The following is a 21483-nucleotide window of genomic DNA, read 5'->3' as shown; positions in this document are numbered from 1 at the left end:
TTATGTACGGAATCCCCATAAGTATGAATGGGAATAGCTTCCAAAATACCTGTCGACTTCAAATTGAAAAAAAATCACGTTTAGAATGGCATTCAATTAAATATTTAAAACAAAAATTTAATTTTTTTGAAAAATAAATTTACATATTTTAAAACATATAAAAATCAAACACTACTTCACATGTTTTTAAATATATAAATTATTAATAAAATGTTATTTTTCTGTTTTTTTACAACTCTTGCGTTGGTAAAAGCAGGCCTTGTGCCAAGTGTAAGAATTTCACGGGCATTTGCCTGGCAGAAGTTGGGAAAATAGCCCAACTTTGTGCCAACGAATACCCTTTCCCCGGAGATTCAAGAGAATTCTTGACAGATCGCAAGTTCCAGGTTTTAGCGCATACAGGCCCGCGCGCACCTCCTGTGCGCCCGGTGTGGCCGCAAATTACGGCCCAGTATCCTTTTCATCAATTTCTCCCTGCATATTCTCCCTCTATTCTGCCTGGTTTTCTATTGTATTCTGTACCTGTCATTCATCATAAACCTCCTCCTTAATGGTTTTTAAAAAATCTCTTATTTCCTTTGTCGTCCAGGGAGCTCTGGCTTTGGATGTCCCATCTTTCCTCCTTATGGGAACGTATGGATTGCAGCTGCGTTTGAAATTTCTACTATTTTTACGACAGACACAACCCCAACTTACCCATTCTTGGAGATTAACATTCACTCCCCCACCAACCCTCCCCCCCTCCCATTATGTTTATAGAATATTTGCTATTCATTCATTCTAGCATTCTAAAACCATGAAAAATACTCATTAGCTGCAAAATTAAATGAAGAAAAGTAGTACTTTTACTAATAATTCAGCGTCATTAGTCAAAAGATCCATAATCCAATGTGCAACAAGCAGTATTTAGGTATTAATAACTCAACAGACCTGGAAGAATTAATGGCTCTGAATACATATTCCTTGGCTGACATCAGTTGTTGAATAAATAGATTGAACAAAAAGATCATCTACATTGTCGTATCTTATGAGCAGTGATCCAGCATTATGCCATGATCTGGTATGGGGTGGTAAGAGATAAGGGGTTGGAAATCACACAAAGAATGACCACCCTCTATGTTTTATAATAAATGTTAGACGATTACTCATGCTACCCTCCCAGTTCCTTTCTAATATAAAAGGGCCTCCTAATCCTGTAATGTCTGATTGTGTTTGCCCCAAGTTATGCATGAAAAAGAAAAGCTATATTGTATTCTCGACCAGATTTAAGAGAATGACTAGATGGGAGTAACATTTAGAAGCTCAAAAAGAAGATATATTAAGTTGCGCAACCAAGTTGCAGTTTGTTGTCTGAATTTAGTTTCTAGACTACCTTGATGACCAGGGATAATAGAGGGCTCATTCCAAATGAACAAGAAGCAAGAGTATCATGAGCTGGCTTTCAGTTGTAATTGACCAAGTACTGAACATATCTTCAAATATAAATGTTAAAGCATAAAAGAGAGGAAGGATGAATACTCCTAGCAGAATACATTAATATAAATTTCCATGTTCATTTGTATAAGTCAACTGGTTATAAACCTATAGTGAATTTTGTACTGTAATATATAGTGAATTATACTGTAAGTGAATTTTCAGTAATAAAATATACTTAAAAGAATTTAAGCTGCAATATTATTGTATTCCAATTTGAAAAGAAAATGACTCCGAATGTATTGTCCAGGCAATATCTCAATATGTCCTTATACATTGAAAATGTATGAGCTTAAACCCATCTCACTTTGTGTTTTTCTTGTGTTTGACTGTTAATGTGAAAAATGACTACAGTTGTTCTGAATTAGTTTTTGTCCAGCATGTGGTGCAATTGTTGTTGTATGGAGACTGCAACTTCTCAAAAAGCAAATTAAAGCTGTAAAGCGACAGTAGTTCAGTATTGAACGCACATCTCCAAGGTTTTGCCTTATAGACAACCTTGTGGGTACCTTTTGAGAGCTTTGCCTTTCATTAGTATATGCTAACACATCTTGAGATTAAATCACATGGTACTACATTTAGGAAGGAGTTCTGTCAGTCAAGAAAAGGACTGAGGGCTAGAATTTCTATATTTAACAATAGCAGTGTTTTTTGGCGTTATTTGCGAATAACGGCCATTTTTTATGCCGAAATAAGGCAACAAAAGGCTTAAGTTTCGCCAAACATTTTTTTAATGTTGGCATAGCGTTAAAATACTGCCGTTTTTAAGGATGGAGATACATTTTTTCGCGTTAAAAATAATGCCCGTTCTGCGCATGCGCAAAAAAAATCTGAAAGAGATGAACGCTTTTCATATTGTCATTAACATCTGGATTGATTCAATTCTTTCTCTGTGGTTGAATGGTTAAAAAGGCAGTGCTATCCAAAAAGGTTTATCTGTACATTGCAATTAATTAATATTTAACTCTTTTAAAAAAAAAAAAAAAAAAAATTTAAAGCGGCATTCACCTTAAATTTTCCCATTTTGCATAGGCTGATTGATTTGCATTTTCAATTTAGTCATTTGCGGAGGTCCTCGCTATTTTATGGTTGGGTGGGAAGTGAATTGAATTGCGTGTGGTTTTGTAGAGTTTAATCTTTGAAGATGTATCTTTATTAAGAGTGACCCACGGAAAGGTCTCCCAAGGCCGGTGCGTCTTCCCTTTCATTTTCCTCATGGCGTTTGAGTCTTTTCGCTGCCGCCGCACAGCCCACAGAAAACTTTTCTTTGAACAACTTTTCACACAAACCCCATATCAACACCCAACCTGCAAAGCGCGGTTTATTGGTATCTGGTGCCGATCTATACTGACTTTCTGATGTCATAGTTATACATGTTCTTTTTGGAACAGCCCGGTGTTTGAAAAGAGGAACATTGCTGCTTTGAAATTGTGGAGAACTAAAAATAGTTTCCAATAAAATAAAGTTAATATTTTCTTCAAAGTGGCAATTAAAAAAAATACCGGCTAATTCGGAGCGTGAGCACACGAGTTAGCTTTAGTGGGACTACGGTAAACAAACCAGTGATTGGATTTATTTAGTGCCTTGTTCGTTGTTGAAGAGAACCTTTTTAAAAAATTCAACAGTAGCCCATGTTTTGTTGGGTAAAATAATAGCCAGAAACAGGTTGTTCTATTGTTCAACAATAATGAGGGGAAATATATTTTCCAAGATGGTGCCGTTAATGCCAATTTCGATCGGACTCGACCAGGTAAGGCAAGCTTTTACACTTCGATATTTATCACTGAACTTAAAAATGTCCTTATTGGGGAAAATCTCAAAAACAGCATTACCGGCCCTTATTTTTTAACGACAGCGTTACACCACTGGCGAAACTTGCAAAATGACCTTAAATTTATTTAGCACCCAAAAAAAACCTTTTAATGCTGAAATATGGAGCTAAATCGATCATTATGGTGGCAAATTTCTATGCCTTAGACTTATAACTTACATTTATAATACCACCTTATCATATCATCTGTCAAACATCTCAAAGTGCTTTGCATTCAGTGAAACACTGGTATTGTCTTCAAGTAGACAAATGCAGCAGATTGTCAGCCTGGATTGTGCGCACAAGTCCTGCAGTCAGGCTTGAACTCAATCTTCTGCCTCAAGTGCAATTGCCATCAATTTGGCCAACAGACCCTACTGTAAGTTCTACTGAGCGAATTCAATTTTCTCTGTTGGAACAAAATGACAGTGTAATTGCTGCTAAGTACAGTTGTGCTAGATTTCACAAACACGCGGAGTTGAAACAAACATCTGTTCTGTACTGTAGTTAAGAATTTGCCATAGAAGTTTTATTTGTTTTTTGTATCTACGTACTTATCCCCATAGTGGATGGTTGCACCTTCCATGGCCGTAAACATCTTTACATCAGCCAATAGGGTAGTTCCTGCTGCGCGGCGGGAGGGTTTTATGAGCTCTCGCAATCTATACAATGAAGGGGCACCCACCCCCACCGGACCCATGAATCCTGCTTGGTTGTCTGAGTTCAGATCTGGAGGTCTGAGCACAAACCTTGGAAGAAATATTGCAAAACCTGTGACTTTATAGTAACTTCAAAGATTTTAAATTGGATTGTAGTGGGTATCTTAAATTGGTGTCTTATTCACTTTTCAGATTTTTACAATAATTCTATTACAGTTTCAGTAGTACATTGTATTCATGTGCAGTCTTCAATTGTAAGATTTTATAATAAAATATTTTGACCCAATTATATGTAAACAATTTTATGACTTTTTAAAAATGTAACATGTTTTGCTGATTGGAATGTAAATGCCAGAAAATGGAGTGGTGAATTTTCCATTGTGGTCAGTCCGTCTTAAGCACTCTCAGGCCACATAGAGCATACTCAGTTGCAAATTCATGCTGCGTTTAATTTGTGACTTAACCCTAACCTCAGCATATCACCACTCATTCAACTCATGTAATATTGTTTAATTTCACACGCCAACTCTCTATTTTATCCCATATCTAGGTGGCATGTATGCAACTTATTAATGCACTTGTGACCACTCCTGATGATTTAGACTTGAGGGTACACATACGAAATGAGTTTGCGCGTTGTGGACTGAGAGAGATACTGCCGGTAAGAGCAATACAAGTTATTATCTTTTTATTGTGAAGAAATCTAATTGACTATACAATTTACTCAGTGTCCGTTGGCAACATGGGCAATGATGTAAATTGATTTAATTAATAAATAATGTAAAATATAATAAAGGTAATTGGAAGGAGGACACAAACATCTCAATGTTTGGTAAATTTCACAACCAAAAATTAATTAAAAAGTTCAAAAGAATTTAAGCAACAGCATTAATGGAGGAAAGTAATGATGCAATCATTAGGTTTGAATGAAGGGAATGGAAATGAGATGGGCAGAGGGATCAGATGGAATCTTCTTTTAAAAAAAATTTTTTTTTTTTAAAGTAATGCTGTCTTTCAATCCAGTGGCCAAAGAATCTCATTAGAGATCTTCCAAGATGCAGAATACATTTTGTGCTGCTTCTGTTCTGTGAGTTGTTGTGTGAGCTTCTAGCTTACGTCGCATATCTTATGAATCCGTGTTTATTTCAAAACTGAGAGTTGAAGGATACCTTATGTGGCACTGTGTCTAAAAGATTCAACATTTTCTATTTGTTAAAGAATTGGTTTACTGCCGTGCAAGCGATGGAAAACAGATTATAACTGTCTTGATTACGGTCATGCTCAGTAATAGCTAAAATAAAAAGCAACAGTTATGTACAAAAATGTGCTCCAATAATGGGAGGGACAGTGTGTTTGGAACAGTGGTAAAAGTATATGTGTTACCTTGTGTTGATGAGTTGACCAAAAACTTTAAGCAAAGATATGGGACATCATAGGAACAGGAATAGGCCATTCAGCCCATCGAGTCTGGTGCGTCATTGTTCCATAATCTTTAATACCCTTGTCTAACTAAAATCTGTCGATCTCAGTTTCATGAAATCGAGAGATCCTCATTAGTGAAGGTGGAAATAATGAAGAAATTAATATTGTTTTATATTTGAAGAGGAAAAGCAAATGAGACTCAATGAGATGGAATTTAATATTACTGGTCAGCCTACTTTTATATCTCTCCTATTTTAGAACAAATAGTGTACTAAAGGCATACATATTGTCTAGCTGAAAGGTTGGTTTGGCTGAGACTGTGAATCTCCATAACATATGTTGCCGAGACTCTAAAGAGGAGGAGTGAGACTGTCTATCGTTATACATTTATTTTAAATTGTGTTCATTATTTACCTTTTCATCCCTCCCGTAAGTGTCTTCTCTGTTATTCCATTCCCTTTTAGTTGGCTTCCATGAAGCCAACAAATAAGGAAATGGATTCAGGCTGCAATAAATAGTATGGAGGTGGCATCCTGCTGATTCATGTCACTGCATGGCTAATGCAAAAAAAGAAACGCAATGAATCGGTTTAAAAAGCAAATCATACAATTTTGGTTATTTGCAATAACATTTTAAATTAAGTTCATGTGCATACATAAATTTGTTGAAATGGTAAAAGGGTATTTATTGTTCATGCTCCTGAACTGCAGTCTTAAAAAAGTTATTAATTTTCTACCTGGATATTATTAATTTGTCTCTATTATGTTGTATGAATTAGACTGACATGCATGACTTTTGCTAATTTACTTTCCACAGGAGTTGAGATTAATTAAAAATGATACACTGGATATCCAGCTAAAAGTATTTGATGAACACAAAGAAGAAGACATGATTGAGTTTTCACATCGCTTAGAAGATATTCGATCTGAACTAGAATATCCTTTTTTTGCAGAATAGGATTGCCATAACCATTCTGTAAACTTGCATATTATTACAGATGAAAGCAGAAAAATCACCTGCAGTAGTTTATCAAAGGATAGGTAGTGCAAGAAATAATTTCTTTGGAAAATACTCTGTTAGAAATTGCCAGTTAAGGCTATCTCTGGTCACTTTAACAATCAGATTCTTTGTAAATCAATCTGGTGGGTATATTAGGCTGGATTTTCGGTCTTCTGCCATCCCTGTTAGCACTATGGAGGGGCGGCAATGGCGGCGGTAAGCACTTCCAGGTGGTTGGCCAGCTTCCAGTGCCCCACCAGGACTTTCGGTGCCGGTTTCGACGGGGCGCAGAGCATTACCGCCCGGAAGAGGCGAGCCGGTTGCGACACCTGTTCAATTTTTGACTGCTGCCTGATCTGTAGCACTCTGTGAGCCGCCCTGCTGGGATTGCCTGTGAAAATTCGCGGTCCGAGCTATAGCAGCTGCAGTGATGTCAGTAATGTCGACCTCAGGTAAATATGATTGCTTCTTTTTGCGATTTATGTTATGGTGGTGGTGAGTCATTAATTGGGAATGTATTTTTTCAGATTCCCCTGCCCCAGTCCTCTCCTACAGCACTCCAAGGCTGGCTGTTTAGCTTGGGATTTTCATTTGCTCAGCCGGCCTAACGCCCTAAGAGAGGTACACCTCCCTTAGTGCTCCACCACACATTCAGGGCCAGCTAATGAATTTTGCTGACTGAGGCGCAAACTGTTCCTGGGTGCAAACTTTACCACACCGAAATGAGCAGAACTGAAAATCTAGCCCACATTGTGTTTAATCAGAGTTTAAGATGGAATACATTAGTTATACAGCAAAAACATACGACCATGACGAGTAGTTGATACCCAATACTGATTGGGCAAATGGCTGGCATGTGTGAGCAGTTCTCTGGCTCGTAGCCTCTCTTTCTCTTAGAGCCTCCTTTGGTAAAGCATGGGATTGCCAAGGAGCTATCGAGCAGCACAACTCTCAGTAATTTCCCTCTGCCGTTTGCGAGATGGGCTTACAGGGTGTTACTTTTATTACATTCTTGGGGGTGGAATGGGATATTGACAACACTTTTTGGCCGATTGAGGTTCTCTTTAAAACTCTATACCCAATGAAGCCTCGGGTTCTTTGTTTGCACTTACTGGTGAAGGCCCACCCTGAAGGAAGGGGTCTTTACAACCATTATGCATCTTGTTTATGGTTTTGAAGGCCAATCCATCCATCTGGACCTCCCTTATCTCATCAGGCCCTGTTCCCTCATAGCTATAGTCTCTTATCTTATCCTGCCTTGTCCTCACGTTGCATTCTCAAGCACAATCTTGGGCCATGAAAAGAGAGGCCCTTTGTTAGAACCGTTTTACTCCAGCTGGTTGCCATGGAAACACTGAACTCCCATTAGTTCTACATTCTATGTATTTTATACCAATACTTTTAATGTTAAACAAACTCTAAATTCTATTTCAGCATTATAATTGGTTATTAGTAACAATGGAAGAAACGTTGGGTTGGGCATTATTGGCCAAATTAAAGACCAAGTCAAAATGTTATGCATTCTCTAATCTAACTCATTAAAAGCACTGTCTCAATGAAAGTGAAACTAAAGCATTCGCGGGTAAAACAAAGCATATACATTAACGCTTTACTTGCCTCGAGCAGAAACATACAATCATACAACACAGTATAATTTTCAGGTATTCCTAACTTCGAACAGCACTTAAGCTGTGTTCCATTTCACAAGATGTCATGTATCTTACATTATTCTATATTACAGTCGTGTATAGCATGTTAGGATACAGTAATAAGATATGACCTGTAACCACCAGCATACCTTACCACCAGGGTTGCACTTGCAAGAGACAGGTATATAAGGACAGGTCTCAGGCAAGTGCGGCATTCCAGAGCTGTGAAATAAAGGTGCAGGTCCAGAGTGACCTTGACTTCACTACATGCCTTGTGTGAATAAGTACTGAGGGGACAGGACTTTACAGTGGCGACGAGGATGGGATTACAGAATCCACAGAATGGCGAACAACGGATTAGATGAAAAGTACAATGCGGGAGACAATTGGGAGGACTTTATAGAAAGGCTCCAGCAAAGCTTCGTAACCAAAGACTGGTTAGGCGAAGATAAGACAGACAAGAGAAGAGCCCATCCCTTGACCAGCTGTGGCTCGAAAACATATGCTTTAATGAAGGATCTGTTGGCACCCGAGAAACCAGCAAGCAAGTCGTTTGAAGAATTGAGCACACTGGTAAGAGACCACCTGAAGCCAGCGAGCAGCCTACACATGGCCAGACACAGGTTCTACAACTACAGACGCTGTGTGGGCCAGAGCATACCCGACTTCGTGGCGGAACTTCGGAGGTTGGCTAGTTTATGTGAGTTCTCCGATGAACTGAGGAGAGAAATGCTGAGAGACTTTTTCATTGAAGGAATAGGCCACGCAGGCATATTCCGAAAGCTCCTAGAGACCAAGAACCTGACCTTAAAGGCAGCAGCACTGGTTGCACAAATATTCTTGGAAGAAATGAGGTTGATTTACAATGCAGGTACGACAACGAACGAAATATCGGAACAAGAGTTTCAAAGCACTAAACAAGATGCTACCCCCACACACAGACAAAACCGGGAGAACAGGCTCTCGACAGCAGGCAGAAGCCATCAAGGGCCACAGGAACGGCCGTTCACACCTCATCAACCCACAATGCGAGCAATCAACTACAAACTGAGAGAAGCTCAAGAGAGATCAGGCAGACGCAGCTCATTCTTTGGGAACACTTTGAACAATGGAACAGGTCTGTGCTGGAGGTGTGGGGGTGGGCACTCGTCAAGGGGATGTCGATTTCAGCAGGCTGTTTGCAGAAATTGTGAATAAACAGGGCATTTGGCCCGCATGTGCAAAAAAACGGCAGCTCGGCTGGTATACGAATCGGATGGGTCGGAAAGCGGACCAGAAGATGGTGGGGACAGTACCCGGGACACCGATGTACAGCCGGTCAACACGATCAATGGCCAATACTCCTACAACAGGACGCCTCCTATAATGATGAGGGTCCTACTCAACGGGAGCGAGTCAATCTCATGGGCACTCAACAATTTGAGCAACTGTGGCCGCATAAAAGAGACAGACCAAAACTCACAAGGGTCGACACCAAACTAAGGACCTATATCAAAGAAATCGTACCAGTCCTCGGCAGCGCCATGCTCTCTGACACACACAAAGGGACAGTGAACCGACTTCCCCTGTGGATTGTCCCCGGAGGCCCCCCACCACTGCTGGGGAGAAGCTGACTGGCAAAACTAAACAGGAAATGTCCATGCCATGTCATTAGAGGAACGGACCTCCTGCTCAACAGTTATAAAGCGATTTGAACATCTCTTTCAGCCAGGTGTGGGCACTTTCAAAGGGGCCAAAGTCAAAATCTACATCACACAGGATGCTAGACCGGTCCATCACAAGGCCAGAGCTGTACCCTATGTGATGAGGGAAAAGATTGAACACGAACTAGACAGGCTTCTGCGGGAAGGCATTATATCACCTGTTGAATTTAGCGACTGGGCAAGTCCCATCGTCCCAGTCATGAAGCCTGATGGATCCGTACGAATCTGTGGGGACGACATATCTACCATAAACAGAGTCTCCCGACAGGACCAGTACCCGCTGCCCAGAGCGGAGGACTTATTTGCCACATTGGCTGGAGGTAAACTTTTCTCAAAATTAACCTCACATCTGCGTATATGACACAAGAATTGACTGAGGAATCCAAGCTACTCACCACCATCAACACACATTGAGGCCTTTTCATGTACAATCGATGTCCATTTGGCATCAGGTCGGCAGCTGCCATATTCCAGCGCAACATGGAGAGTCTGCTCAAGTCTATCCCGGGGACAGTTGTATTTCAAGACGACATACTTATCACGGGCAGGGACACCGGTACTCCCATCTCCGTAATTTGGAGGAAGTACCAAAGCGGTTGGATCGGGTAGGCCTACGAGTCAAGAAATCCAAGTGCCTGTTTCTCGCACCCGAGGTTGAATTTTTGGGCAGAAGGATTGCCGCTGATGGAATCCGCCTAACAGAGTCCAAAACAAAAGCAATTCGCCTGGCACCCAGGCCCCGGAATGTCTCAGAACTGCGCGCATTTCTCGGGCTACTCAATTACTTTGGGAACTTTATGCAGAACTTAAGCACGCTACTGGAGCCTCTCCACGTGCTACTCAGGAAGGGGTGCGATTGGTTTTGGGGGAAACGCGCCTTCAATAAGGCACGCAACCTTCTGTGTTCCAACAGTTTTTTGACTTTCTTTGACCCAGGTAAAAAGCTAGTTTTCACATGCAATGCGTCAGCGTATGGGGTCGGGCGCGTTTTGCAACATGTCAATAATGCGGACAAATTACAACCCATAGCTTATGCCTCCAGGTCACTTTCGCAGGTGGAGCGCGGGTACGGAATGGGAGAGAAGGAGGCGCTCGCATGCGTGTACGGTGTCAAAAAGATGCACCAATACCTTTTCGGGGCCAAGTTCGCGTTAGAAACCGACCACAAGCCCCTCACGTCCCTCCTAATCGAGAGCAAGGCAATAAACGCCGACGCCTCGGCGCGAATTCAACAGTGGGCACTCATGCTGGCGTCCTACGACTATACCAAAAGGCGCCGACGCGCTCAGCAGGTTACCCCTGGCGACCACGGAAGGTTCTGATGAACAGGACTGTGAGATAGTCATGACAATCAATGCCTTTGAGTCCACAGGTTCGCCCATGACGGCTCGCCAAATCAGAGCCTGGACGGCCAGCGACCCCACGTTATCCTTAGTAAAAAGATGTGTTCTAACTGGTGACTGGGCAGGGGCTCGCGATGCCTGCCCTGAGGAATTAAAACCCTTTCACAAGCGCATGCATGCGCTATAACTACAAGCAGACTGACTGATGTGGGGCAGCCGAGTAGTCATGCCTCTGCGAGGCAGAGAGGCATTTGTCCGGGAGCTCCACCACGAGCACCCAGGAATCATTCTCATGAAGGCCATAGCCAGATCCCACGTCTGGTGGCCTGGTATTGACGCGGACTTGGAGCTCTGCATCCGAAGGTGCACCATTTGTGCCCAACTCAGCAATGCCCCCAGGGAGGCTCCACTGAGCCCCTGGCCCTGGACTACCAAACCGTGGTCGCGGGTGCACGTAGACTATGCGGGCCCATTCATGGACAAAATGTTCTTCGTAGTTGTAGATGCATTTTCAAAGTGGATCGAATGCACCATTTTAAACTCGAGCACAACCTCCACCACAGTAGAGAGCCTCGCAACCATGTTTGCAATGCACGGAATCCCTGACATATTGGTCAGTGACACTGGTCCGTGCTTCACCAGCGCAGAATTCCAAGACTTTATTATTGACCACGGCATAAATCACGTCAAGACGGCACCGTTCAAGCCGGCCTCCAACGGCCAGGCGGAGAGAGCAGTGCAAATCATTAAACAAGGCATGCTTAAAATCCAAGGTCGCCTGTCGCGACTGCTGCTGGCATACAGATCTCGTCCGCACTCAATGACTGGGATCCCCCCCGCGCAACTGTTGATGAAAAGGACTTTAAAAACAAGGCTCTCATTAATCCTCCCAGACATGCACGAAATCATTGAGGCAAAGCGCCGTAAGCTGACTGAGTACCATGACAGAAATTTGAGGGGGAGATGGAATGAAATCGGGGACAAAGTGTTTGTACTAAACTATGGCAGGGGTCCCAAATGGCTTGCAGGGACAGTAACGGGCAAGGAAGGAAACAGGCTACTGGTAGTACAAATGGACAATGGCAAAACCTGCCGGAGGCATGTCGACCAAGTCAAAAGCAGATTTACCAACAACACTGCGGAACCAGAGGCAGACTACAATGTGGAACTCGCACCACACCTGGTGGACAGACAGAGGGAACAACCTGAGGAAAGGGCAATCCCAACAGACAGCCCAGGTGAGATACCAGCAACCACACCCAAAGAAAAACACACCAAGGCAAACAACTGAACCACAACTCAGACGCTCCACGCGAGAGCGTAGACCACCTGAGAGACTGAACCTATAAAGACAATAAGACCTTGGGGGAGGGTGATGTCATGTATCTTACATTACTATGTATAACTGTATCCTAACATGCTATACATGACTGTAATAAGATATGACCTGTAACCACCAGCATACCTTACCACCAGAGGTGCACTTGCAAGAGACAGGTATATAAGGACAGGTCTCGGGCAAGTGCGGCACTCCAGAGCTGTGAAATAAAGGTGCAGGTCCAGAGTGACCTTGACTTTACTACATGCCTCGTGTGAATCTGTACTGAGGGGACAGGGCTTTACACAAAATATGAAACAGCAGATAATCTTTTTGCCTGCCCAGCAAAATGCTTTTATTTTGTCATACTTGTCAACATAGATTGAGTTTTGAACGTGTGCATATGGTTGTAGTTGATGGAATTGGGAAAAAAAGTGCTTCACTGGTATCTGAAATTAATGTAGAACACCTCAGACAGAATTCGTGAGCAATTGTCCAAAACTGATTCCTTACAAGGCTACAGTCAATTTTGATCCCTTCTCCATGGACATTTATTAAACTTTTAATTATATTTACCTGAGCTCTTCAAGGATCTACTGGAAGTGGAAGTATCTGTGCAGCTCTTTTGCTTATGGAAGCAAAAAATCTTTTGGCTTTCATACCCTGGATTTGTATGGGGCCTAGGCTCATTATCCTCTTAAAAAGGGAAATTCAAATACAGAGTTGGAAATCTCAGTAGAGCCAGAACATTTCTGCTGGTACTGGTGTTAATCTGGTACCCTGAGACTGTTAAAAACAGTGTTGCACAGAAACGATCTGATTTACTCTTGAGGGATGATAATAAGAGCATTTTTGCAGCAGACTTTGGAATACAACTTTCTTGTTCTGTTTGGTCTCATTTCTGTTTGACAGCAATGAACATAGGGGGAGACATTTTCGACTTTGGATTAACTTGTATGAATTATCTCTGAGGTTCTGCCTCTTCAACAAATGATGAAGCCTTTCAAGCGGAAAAAAATGATGAATTGTGAAATCTGTGATTAGAACCTGTTTAGTTTTCTGATGCCCTCTAAAGATCAGCTACTGCACAAATTCAGCAGTTACCATAGTCCTATTAAGGTTTGAATATAATAATTTTACTTCAATTGTGATCTGAAGGGGTGAGATAGAATAGCTCCATTTAGACTGAAAATACTGGACTTGAGGCCAAAGAAAGAGCTAACACTTGCAACATGAGAGTATCACGCATATGCCTACATTTACGGATAATGTTGTATAATATACTATTTCAAATCTCATCATACTGAGCATGACTCTAAATGGTGGAATTTTCTTTCCCACACTTCTCACAGGTGACCTCTGTTAATTTTGGCCTACTTTAATCTTAGTTACCTTTGAATTTTCTGCTTCGAGGTACTGTACCATTAAATTTGAAAATTTCCGTCCCCTTAAAATCGGCATTCTTTTACTACGAGCCTCTTAAACGTGTACGCTATTTTGGTGAAGGAAATTCTAATAATCTCTAGTCTCTCTCAAGGTTTGTTAATTTGGTATTATGTCTTATAGTTGTGTGCCCACAATCTCAGTTAAAATGCTGCTTCAATCGAAATTATCCATGTTTTCAATAATCTAAATTGTATTCTTAATTTTTTTCCTCTCCTGAGAGCACAAGTTCAGTACACTGAATCTTACATTAAAACTTAGATCACCACCAACAGTCTGCTGGAAATTGCAGTCGGAGGTTTCCCGCGGGTGAATGCCTCCGAACCGCAAGAAAAGTAAGCACCTGGTGCCTCCGTATCTTCGGATTCTTGCGGTCCTGAGCCTGCGTAAAGGCCCACGTATCCAAAGTGCGTATGCGATTCATAAGCATCCCTGGGATCGCGTGGGCCGACCCAACCAATCACAAAGGGGGATTCCATTGATGTAAGGAATCCCGATAAGCATGAAAGGAATCCCCTAAAAACGCACTTTCATCCCACGAAATAAAAATAAATATTACATGTTAAAAATTAATTAACATACAATTTAATTAAACATTTGAAACAAAAATTGAATTTTTTGAAAAATAAACGAAACATTTTTAAAGGCACCAAAAATAACCTACACTAATTATAATGGTTTTTAAATGTTGAAATGATTGTTAAAAAATATATATTTTAATATTTATATAAGCACTGATGCTGGTAAAAGAAGGCCTTATTCCTGCTTTTACTAGGCGCAAGCGTTTCATGGGCATTCGCTGGGTAGCAGTTGGGCAAATAGCCCAAGTTCTGAGTTATCACGCATGCGCATCGCATCTAGAAATCTGGAACTTGCGGGGCACTTATGATCACATGCGCTGTGTGTACGTGGTCAAATAACCTGGAAAATCTGGGCCAATAATTTTAATTTATATAGTATAACACTTTTTAAAAAAAAAAAATGTTTTCGTAGATCAGATGGTGTGCAAAATGAATGTGATGGAAATTATACTATGTTCACAATTTAAATATACCACCTTTGTAATTGCTGGAAAACAAAAGGCACATATTACTGGACCGCAGTCGAAGAGAATAAGTGATTGCTGCAGTTGAAACTACTTTAGCCAAAATTACCGAGTATATGGGTTAAAACTGTCTCCGATTGGAGTAATACCATAGTAGTGCATCTTTCTTTTGATGCTTATGGTCTCAGGAAATTTTACTTGATAAACAATCAACCATTGCCAGCTTCACCTGATAATATTGCTAAAACCAGCTCCTGATAGCAATCCCAACCGTAGTGCTGATCACTGTGCACCAAAGCTAGGCAGTCTCCTAACCAAGCTGTTCCAGTACATCTATGGCACTGGCATTTATCCGACAATGTGAAAGATTGCCCAGTTATGTCCTATTTGCAAAAAAAAATGGATAAATCTAATCTGGCCAGTTACCGCCACGTCAGCCACTTCCCAATTGTCAATGAAGTGTTGGAAATCCTCAATATCATCAAGTGACACCTGCACACCCATAACCTGTTCATTGACCCTTAGCTTATGTTCTACCAGAACACTCTGCTTCGGACCTGCTCACAGCCTTGATCCATGTACATAGACCTAAGAGCTAAATGCGAGAGGATGTGTGAGAAATGCTGCTCTTGGCATCAAGGCAGCATTTGACCAAGTATGGCACCAGTTGCCCTGGAATGCGGTGATGAGCATTCTTCTTGCATCGCTGTCAACATTGTTGTGATGGTGCTCCTACACTGGTGTTCGATAGGATATTAATTCAGTGACGACAAAGGTACAGCAATTATATGCCCAGGTCAGGATGGTGTGTGATCTCGAGGTGAACATGGAGGAGGTGATCCCGTCACACTGCTGCTCTGGTCCTTCTGTTAGAAATCAAAGGTGTCCAAAATGTATATGGTTATGTGAACAAAACTGTGACGCGAAGAATGCAGTGTTTACATGATTATGTTAGAACTGGAGATGAAAATCTCCTCAGACTGATATTCGAATGCTTAGAAATGCTAATGTTTTGGTTCCCTGTTGATCACAAGGGAGGGATTGGTGCAGCAGGGAGGGATTCAAATTCCTGGGGCATTGGAACCGGTTCTGGGGGAGGTGGGACCAGTACAAACCGGACGGTCTGCACCTGGGCAGGACCGTAACCAATGTCATGAGGGGAGTGTTTGCTCGTGCTGTTGGGGAGGAGTTAAACTAATATGGCAGGGGAATGGGAACCAATTCAGGGAGACAGAGGGAAACAAAAAGGAGACAAAAGCAAAAAACAGAAAGGAGATGAGAAAAAGTGGAGGGCAGAGAAACGCAAGACAAAGAACAAAAAGGGCCACTGTACAACAAAATTCTAAAAGGACAAAGGGGGTTAAAAAAACAAGCCTGAAGGCTTTGTGTCTTAATGCAAGGAGTATCCGTAATAAGGTGGATGAATTAACTGTGCAAATAGATGTTAACAAATATGATGTGATTGGGATTACGGAGACGTGGCTCCAGGATGATCAGGGCTGGGAACTCAACATCCAGGGGTATTCAACATTCAGGAAGGATAGAATAAAAGGAAAAGGAGGTGGGGTAGCATTGCTGGTTAAAGAGGAGATGAATGCAATAGTTAGGAATAACATTAGCTTGAATGATGTGGAATCTATATAGGTAGAGCTGCAGAACACCAAAGGGCAAAAAATGTTAGTGGGAGTTGTGTACAGACCTCCAAACAGTAGTAGTGATGTTGGGGAGGGCATCAAACAAGAAATTATGGGTGCATGCAATAAGGGTGCAGCAGTTATAATGGGTGACTTTAATATGCATATAGATTGGGCTAACCAAACTGAAAGCAATACGGTGGAGGAGGATTTCCTGGAGTGCATAAGGGATGGTTTTCGAGACCAATATGTCGAGGAACCAACTAGGGGAGAGGCCATCTTAGACTGGGTGTTGTGTAATGAGAGAGGATTAATTAGCAATCTCGTGTGCGAGGCCCCTTGGGGAAGAGTGACCATAATATGATGGAATTCTGCATTAGGATGGAGAATGAAACAGTTAATTCAGAGACAATGGTCCAGAACTTAAAGAAGGGTAACTTTGAAGGTATGAGGCGTGAATTGGCTAGGATTGATTGGCGAATGATACTTGAGGGGTTGACTGTGGATGGGCAATGGCAGACATTTCGAGACCGCATGGATGAACTACAACAATTGTACATTCCTGTCTGGCATAAAAATAAAAAAGCGAAGGTGGGTCAACCGTGGCTATCAAGGGAAATCAGGGATAGTATTAAAGCCAAGGAAGTGGCATACAAATTGGCCAGAAATAGCAGCGAACCCGGAGACTGGGAGAAATTTAGAACTCAGCAGTGGAGGACAAAGGGTTTGATTAGGGCAGGGAAAATGGAGTATGAGAAGAAGCTTGCAGGGAACATTAAGACGGATTGCAAAAGTTTCTATCGATATGTAAAGAGAAAAAGGTTAGTAAAGACAAACATAGGTCCCCTGCAGTCAGAATCAGGGGAAGTCATAACGGGGAACAAAGAAATGGCAGACCAATTGAAGAAGTACTTTGGTTCGGTATTCACGAAGGAGGACACGAACAACATTCCGGATATAAGAAGGGTCAGAGGGTCTAGTAAGGAGGAGGAACTGAGGGAAATCCTTATTAGTCGGGAAATTGTGTTGGGGAAATTGTTGGGATTGAAGGCCGATAATTCTCCAGGGCCTGATGGACTGCATCCCAGAGTACTTAAGGAGGTGGCCTTGGAAATAGCGGATGCATTGACAGTCATTTTCCAACATTCCATTGACTCTGGATCAGTTCCTATCGAGTGGAGAGTAGCCAATGTAACCCCAATTTTTAAAAAAGGAGGGAGAGAGAAAACAGGGAATTATAGACCGGTCAGCCTGACATCGGTAGTGGGTAAAATGATGGAATCAATTATTAAGGATGTCATAGCAGTGCATTTGGAAAGAGGTGACATGATAGGTCCAAGTCAGCATGGATTTGTGAAAGGGAAATCATGCTTGACAAATCTTCTGGAATTTTTTGAGGATGTTTCCAGGAGAGTGGACAAGGGAGAACCATTTGATGTGGTATATTTGGACTTTCAGAAGGCTTTCGACAAGGTTCCACACAAGAGATTAATGTGCAAAGTTAAAGCACATGGGATTGGGGGTAGTGTGCTGACATGGATTGAGAAATGGTTGTCAGACAGGAAGCAAAGAGTAGGAGTAAATGGGTACTTTTCAGAAGGGCAGGCGGTGAGTAGTGGGGTACCGCAAGGTTCTGTGCTGGGGCCCCAGCTGTTTACACTGTATATTAATGATTTAGACGAGGGGATTAAATGTAGTATCTCCAAATTTGCGGATGACACTAAGTTAGGTGGCAGTGTGAGCTGCGAGGAGGATGCTATGAGGCTGCAGAGCGACTTGGATAGGTTAGGTGAGTGGGCAAATGCATGGCAGATGAAGTATAATGTGGATAAATGTGAGTTTGTCCACTTTGGTGGTAAAAATAGAGAGACAGACTATTATCTGAATGGTGACAGATTAGGAAAAGGGGAGGTGCAACGAGACCTGGGTGTCATGGTACATCAGTCATTGAAGGTTGGCATGCAGCTCCGGAAGACGGTTAAGAAAGCAAATGGCATGTTGGCCTTCTTAGCGAGGGGATTTGAGTACAGGGGCAGGGCGGTGTTGCTCCAGTTGTACAGGGCCTTGGTGAGGCCACACCTGGAGTATTGTGTACAGTTTTGGTCTCCTAACCTGAGGAAGGACATTCTTGTTATTGAGGGAGTGCCGCGAAGGCTCACCAGACTGATTCCCGGGATGGCGGGACTGACCTATCAAGAAAGACTAAATCAACTGGGCTTGTATTCACTGGAGTTCAGAAGAATGAGGGGACCTTATAGAAACGTTTAAAATTCTGATGGGTTTGGACAGGTTAGATGCAGGAAGAATGTTCACAATGTTAGGGAAGTCCAGAACCAGGGGTCACAGTCTAAGGTTAAGGGGTAAGCCATTTAGGACCAAGATGAAGAGAAACTTCTTCACCCAGAGAGTGGTCAACCTGTGGAATTCTCTACCACAGAAAGTTGTTGAGGCCAATTCACTAAATATATTCAAAAATGAGTTAGATGTAGTCCTTACTACTAGGGGGATCAAGGGGTATGGCAAGAAAGCAGGAATGGGGTACTGAAGTTGCATGTTCAGCCATGAACTCATTGAATGGCGGTGCAGGCTAGAAGGGCTGAATGGCCTACTCCTGCACCTATTTTCTATGTTTCTATGAGATAAGACACAAATTCCAAAGGAAGAAACCCTGAGAAAGTATAAACAGAAAAGACATGTGAATGAGATCATGAGACATCTTTAGGGAGGGCTTTGACACAAATAACTCGAAGCCCCATTGGGTATTGAGTTTTTAGGAGAACCTCTATAGGTTACAAGATCTTGACAATATTCCTTTCTAGGCCCACCCCTAAAAAGTGAATAAAAATAATCTCCTCAGGGCTTATCCCTGCAGACGGTGGAGGGAAGAACCAGAAGTTGGGCTGATTGAACACTCTTCAAGAGTGATCCCATGCTCACCGAAGGAGGCTCTAGACAAAAGGAAGAGAAGCCACAAGCCAGAGAACTGCTCAGGTGCGCCAGACGTTTGTCCGCTCGAATTGGTACCAGCTACCTGTCATGGTTATATGTTTATGCTGTATAACTAATGTGTTGTATTCCATTTTAAACTCTGATTAAACACAATATACGCACCATATTGGTTTACAGTCGATCCTGATTATTAATCTGACCAGAGATAGCCGTAACTTGATTTTATTTCTAAAACTTCGCGGTGGCAGAGTTTGCAGGAGAGAGATGAAGTCCAAGGAACCTTTGTGAGATGCTGCAGTGCGTCCTATAGATCATCCATACGTCAGTGGCAGAGGGAGTGGCTATTGATTCCAGTGACGGGGCACCAATCAAGCAAACTGCTAAATCCTGGTTGCGTTGAACCTTCTAGTGACATGAGTTATGTTCGATACCAACGAGATGGTTGCGGTCAGAGATTAATTACTACATCTCAAGACATCATGCAGGAGTTACGCAGGGAGCATCCTTGGCCCAGCCATCTCGAGCTGCTTTATCAATAACCTTATCACTGCCATAAAGCCATAACTGTTTTGCTGACTATTTCAGTGGACAGCAACATTCTTCTTCAATATTCATAAGAATGAAGCAGCTCATGCCAGGATCTGTGTAACATCCAGGCTTTTGCTGACAAATGATAGGTAACATTTGCGCCATATAACTGCCAGGTAATTATCAACTTAACAAGAGACAGCCCAGCCTTCTGCCCTGAACCTTCAACAGCAGCACCATCACCATCTCCTATCACTAAAGTCTTGAGGATCACCATTGACTAGATGCTTAACTGGACAAGCCATGCTACACCTTGGCTTCAGAGCAGTGCAGAGGCTATATACTCTGATGAGAAACTCGCTTCCTGATACCTCAAAGCCTGTCCTTCATCTAAAGGCTCAAGTCAGGAGTATGACAGAATTCTCACCACTTGCCTGGATGGGTGAAGCTGCAACAGCGCAACTCAACTCCATCCAGGACCTGGCAGTCCTTGGGAACACTATCGCCTCCATGTTCCCCTCCAAGTCGCACACCATCTTGATGCGAGTAAATATCACCGTTTCTGTCGTCACTGAATCAATATCCGTACCTAACACCATTATGGGAGCATCATCGTCACAAGGGCTGCATCAGTTTATGGAGAAGGCCCACCGCCATCTTTTCAGAGCAACTGGGGACGGGCAATAAAAGTGGCCATTCTCGTGTTGCCTATCTTCCTAAAATTAATATTAAAAAAAAAATAATGGCATTGAAGTGTAGTCCACGTGCCTTTTGGGGAGGAGAATTAGATAGCATCTGTACAATGATCTAGAAGGTATTGTAACAGAAGGCACAGCTGTTCAAAATAAGCTGCAGGAAAGGATCATAAATTGGTGCCCAGGCTTTTTGGGGAGGGTAAAATTTATTGGCTGAATTTCAAACAAGACTTGTGTCTAAGTTTAATATCTTATGCAAATTACTTAAGTCTTTCTGTGTTATGTTTAAATATTGTATTTATAGGTATATATAGTTGGCCAGCTGTAAAAACTGGCTGCCAAAAATAATCAGCAGCAATTGCTGATTGGTAGATTTGAAAAATATATTCTTTCGTGATGCTTTAGTGTAGATTACTCGTTCATAATTGGTAGATTTCTCTGCTTGTTCATATTTTTGGTGATTCATCATAGTTAAGATGAACTTCTGATATTAGCTATTTTAGCCAATCAATTAAGTGTAATGAATAAGAATGTGTGGCAGCTTTCTACAAATGCCTGCAAGATATGAGACTTGGACTTATTGATCTGTTTCTGATGTAAAAATGTGAAGAATTTTATACTAATAACGTCCAGATTTTGCCATTACACAGCAAATGCAAAAAGTATGATTCTAGTCAGAGCTGAAAGAGAAGAGGTTTCGTGAGAAACATGCATGCTGACCTGTCTCTTTGTAGCAGGCGCAAAAGCTGAAGATTGAAAGTGATGTCACAGGTTGTCGCTGTTGCATTTGGTCTTAATTTAATTATGTAAACA

At 42.0% G+C, this 21483-nt stretch overlaps 1 protein-coding gene across 1 annotated transcript in view; it reads left to right on the top strand.

Moving 5' to 3' along the window:
- The window catches only part of LOC139275018 (protein diaphanous homolog 3-like), a 1005387-nt gene that overhangs the window by 335963 nt on the left and 647941 nt on the right, over positions 1–21483 (top strand). The window contains 2 exon segments of the mRNA XM_070891880.1: positions 4493–4603; positions 6181–6299. Coding sequence (XP_070747981.1) covers positions 4493–4603; positions 6181–6299 — 230 coding nt within the window.

The sequence above is a fragment of the Pristiophorus japonicus genome, chromosome 10 (genome assembly GCF_044704955.1).
Source record: "Pristiophorus japonicus isolate sPriJap1 chromosome 10, sPriJap1.hap1, whole genome shotgun sequence".
NCBI classification, from domain to species: domain Eukaryota; kingdom Metazoa; phylum Chordata; class Chondrichthyes; family Pristiophoridae; genus Pristiophorus; species Pristiophorus japonicus.
The sequence above is the reverse complement of the archived record's forward strand: the minus strand, read 5'-3'. Positions and strand labels throughout refer to the sequence as shown.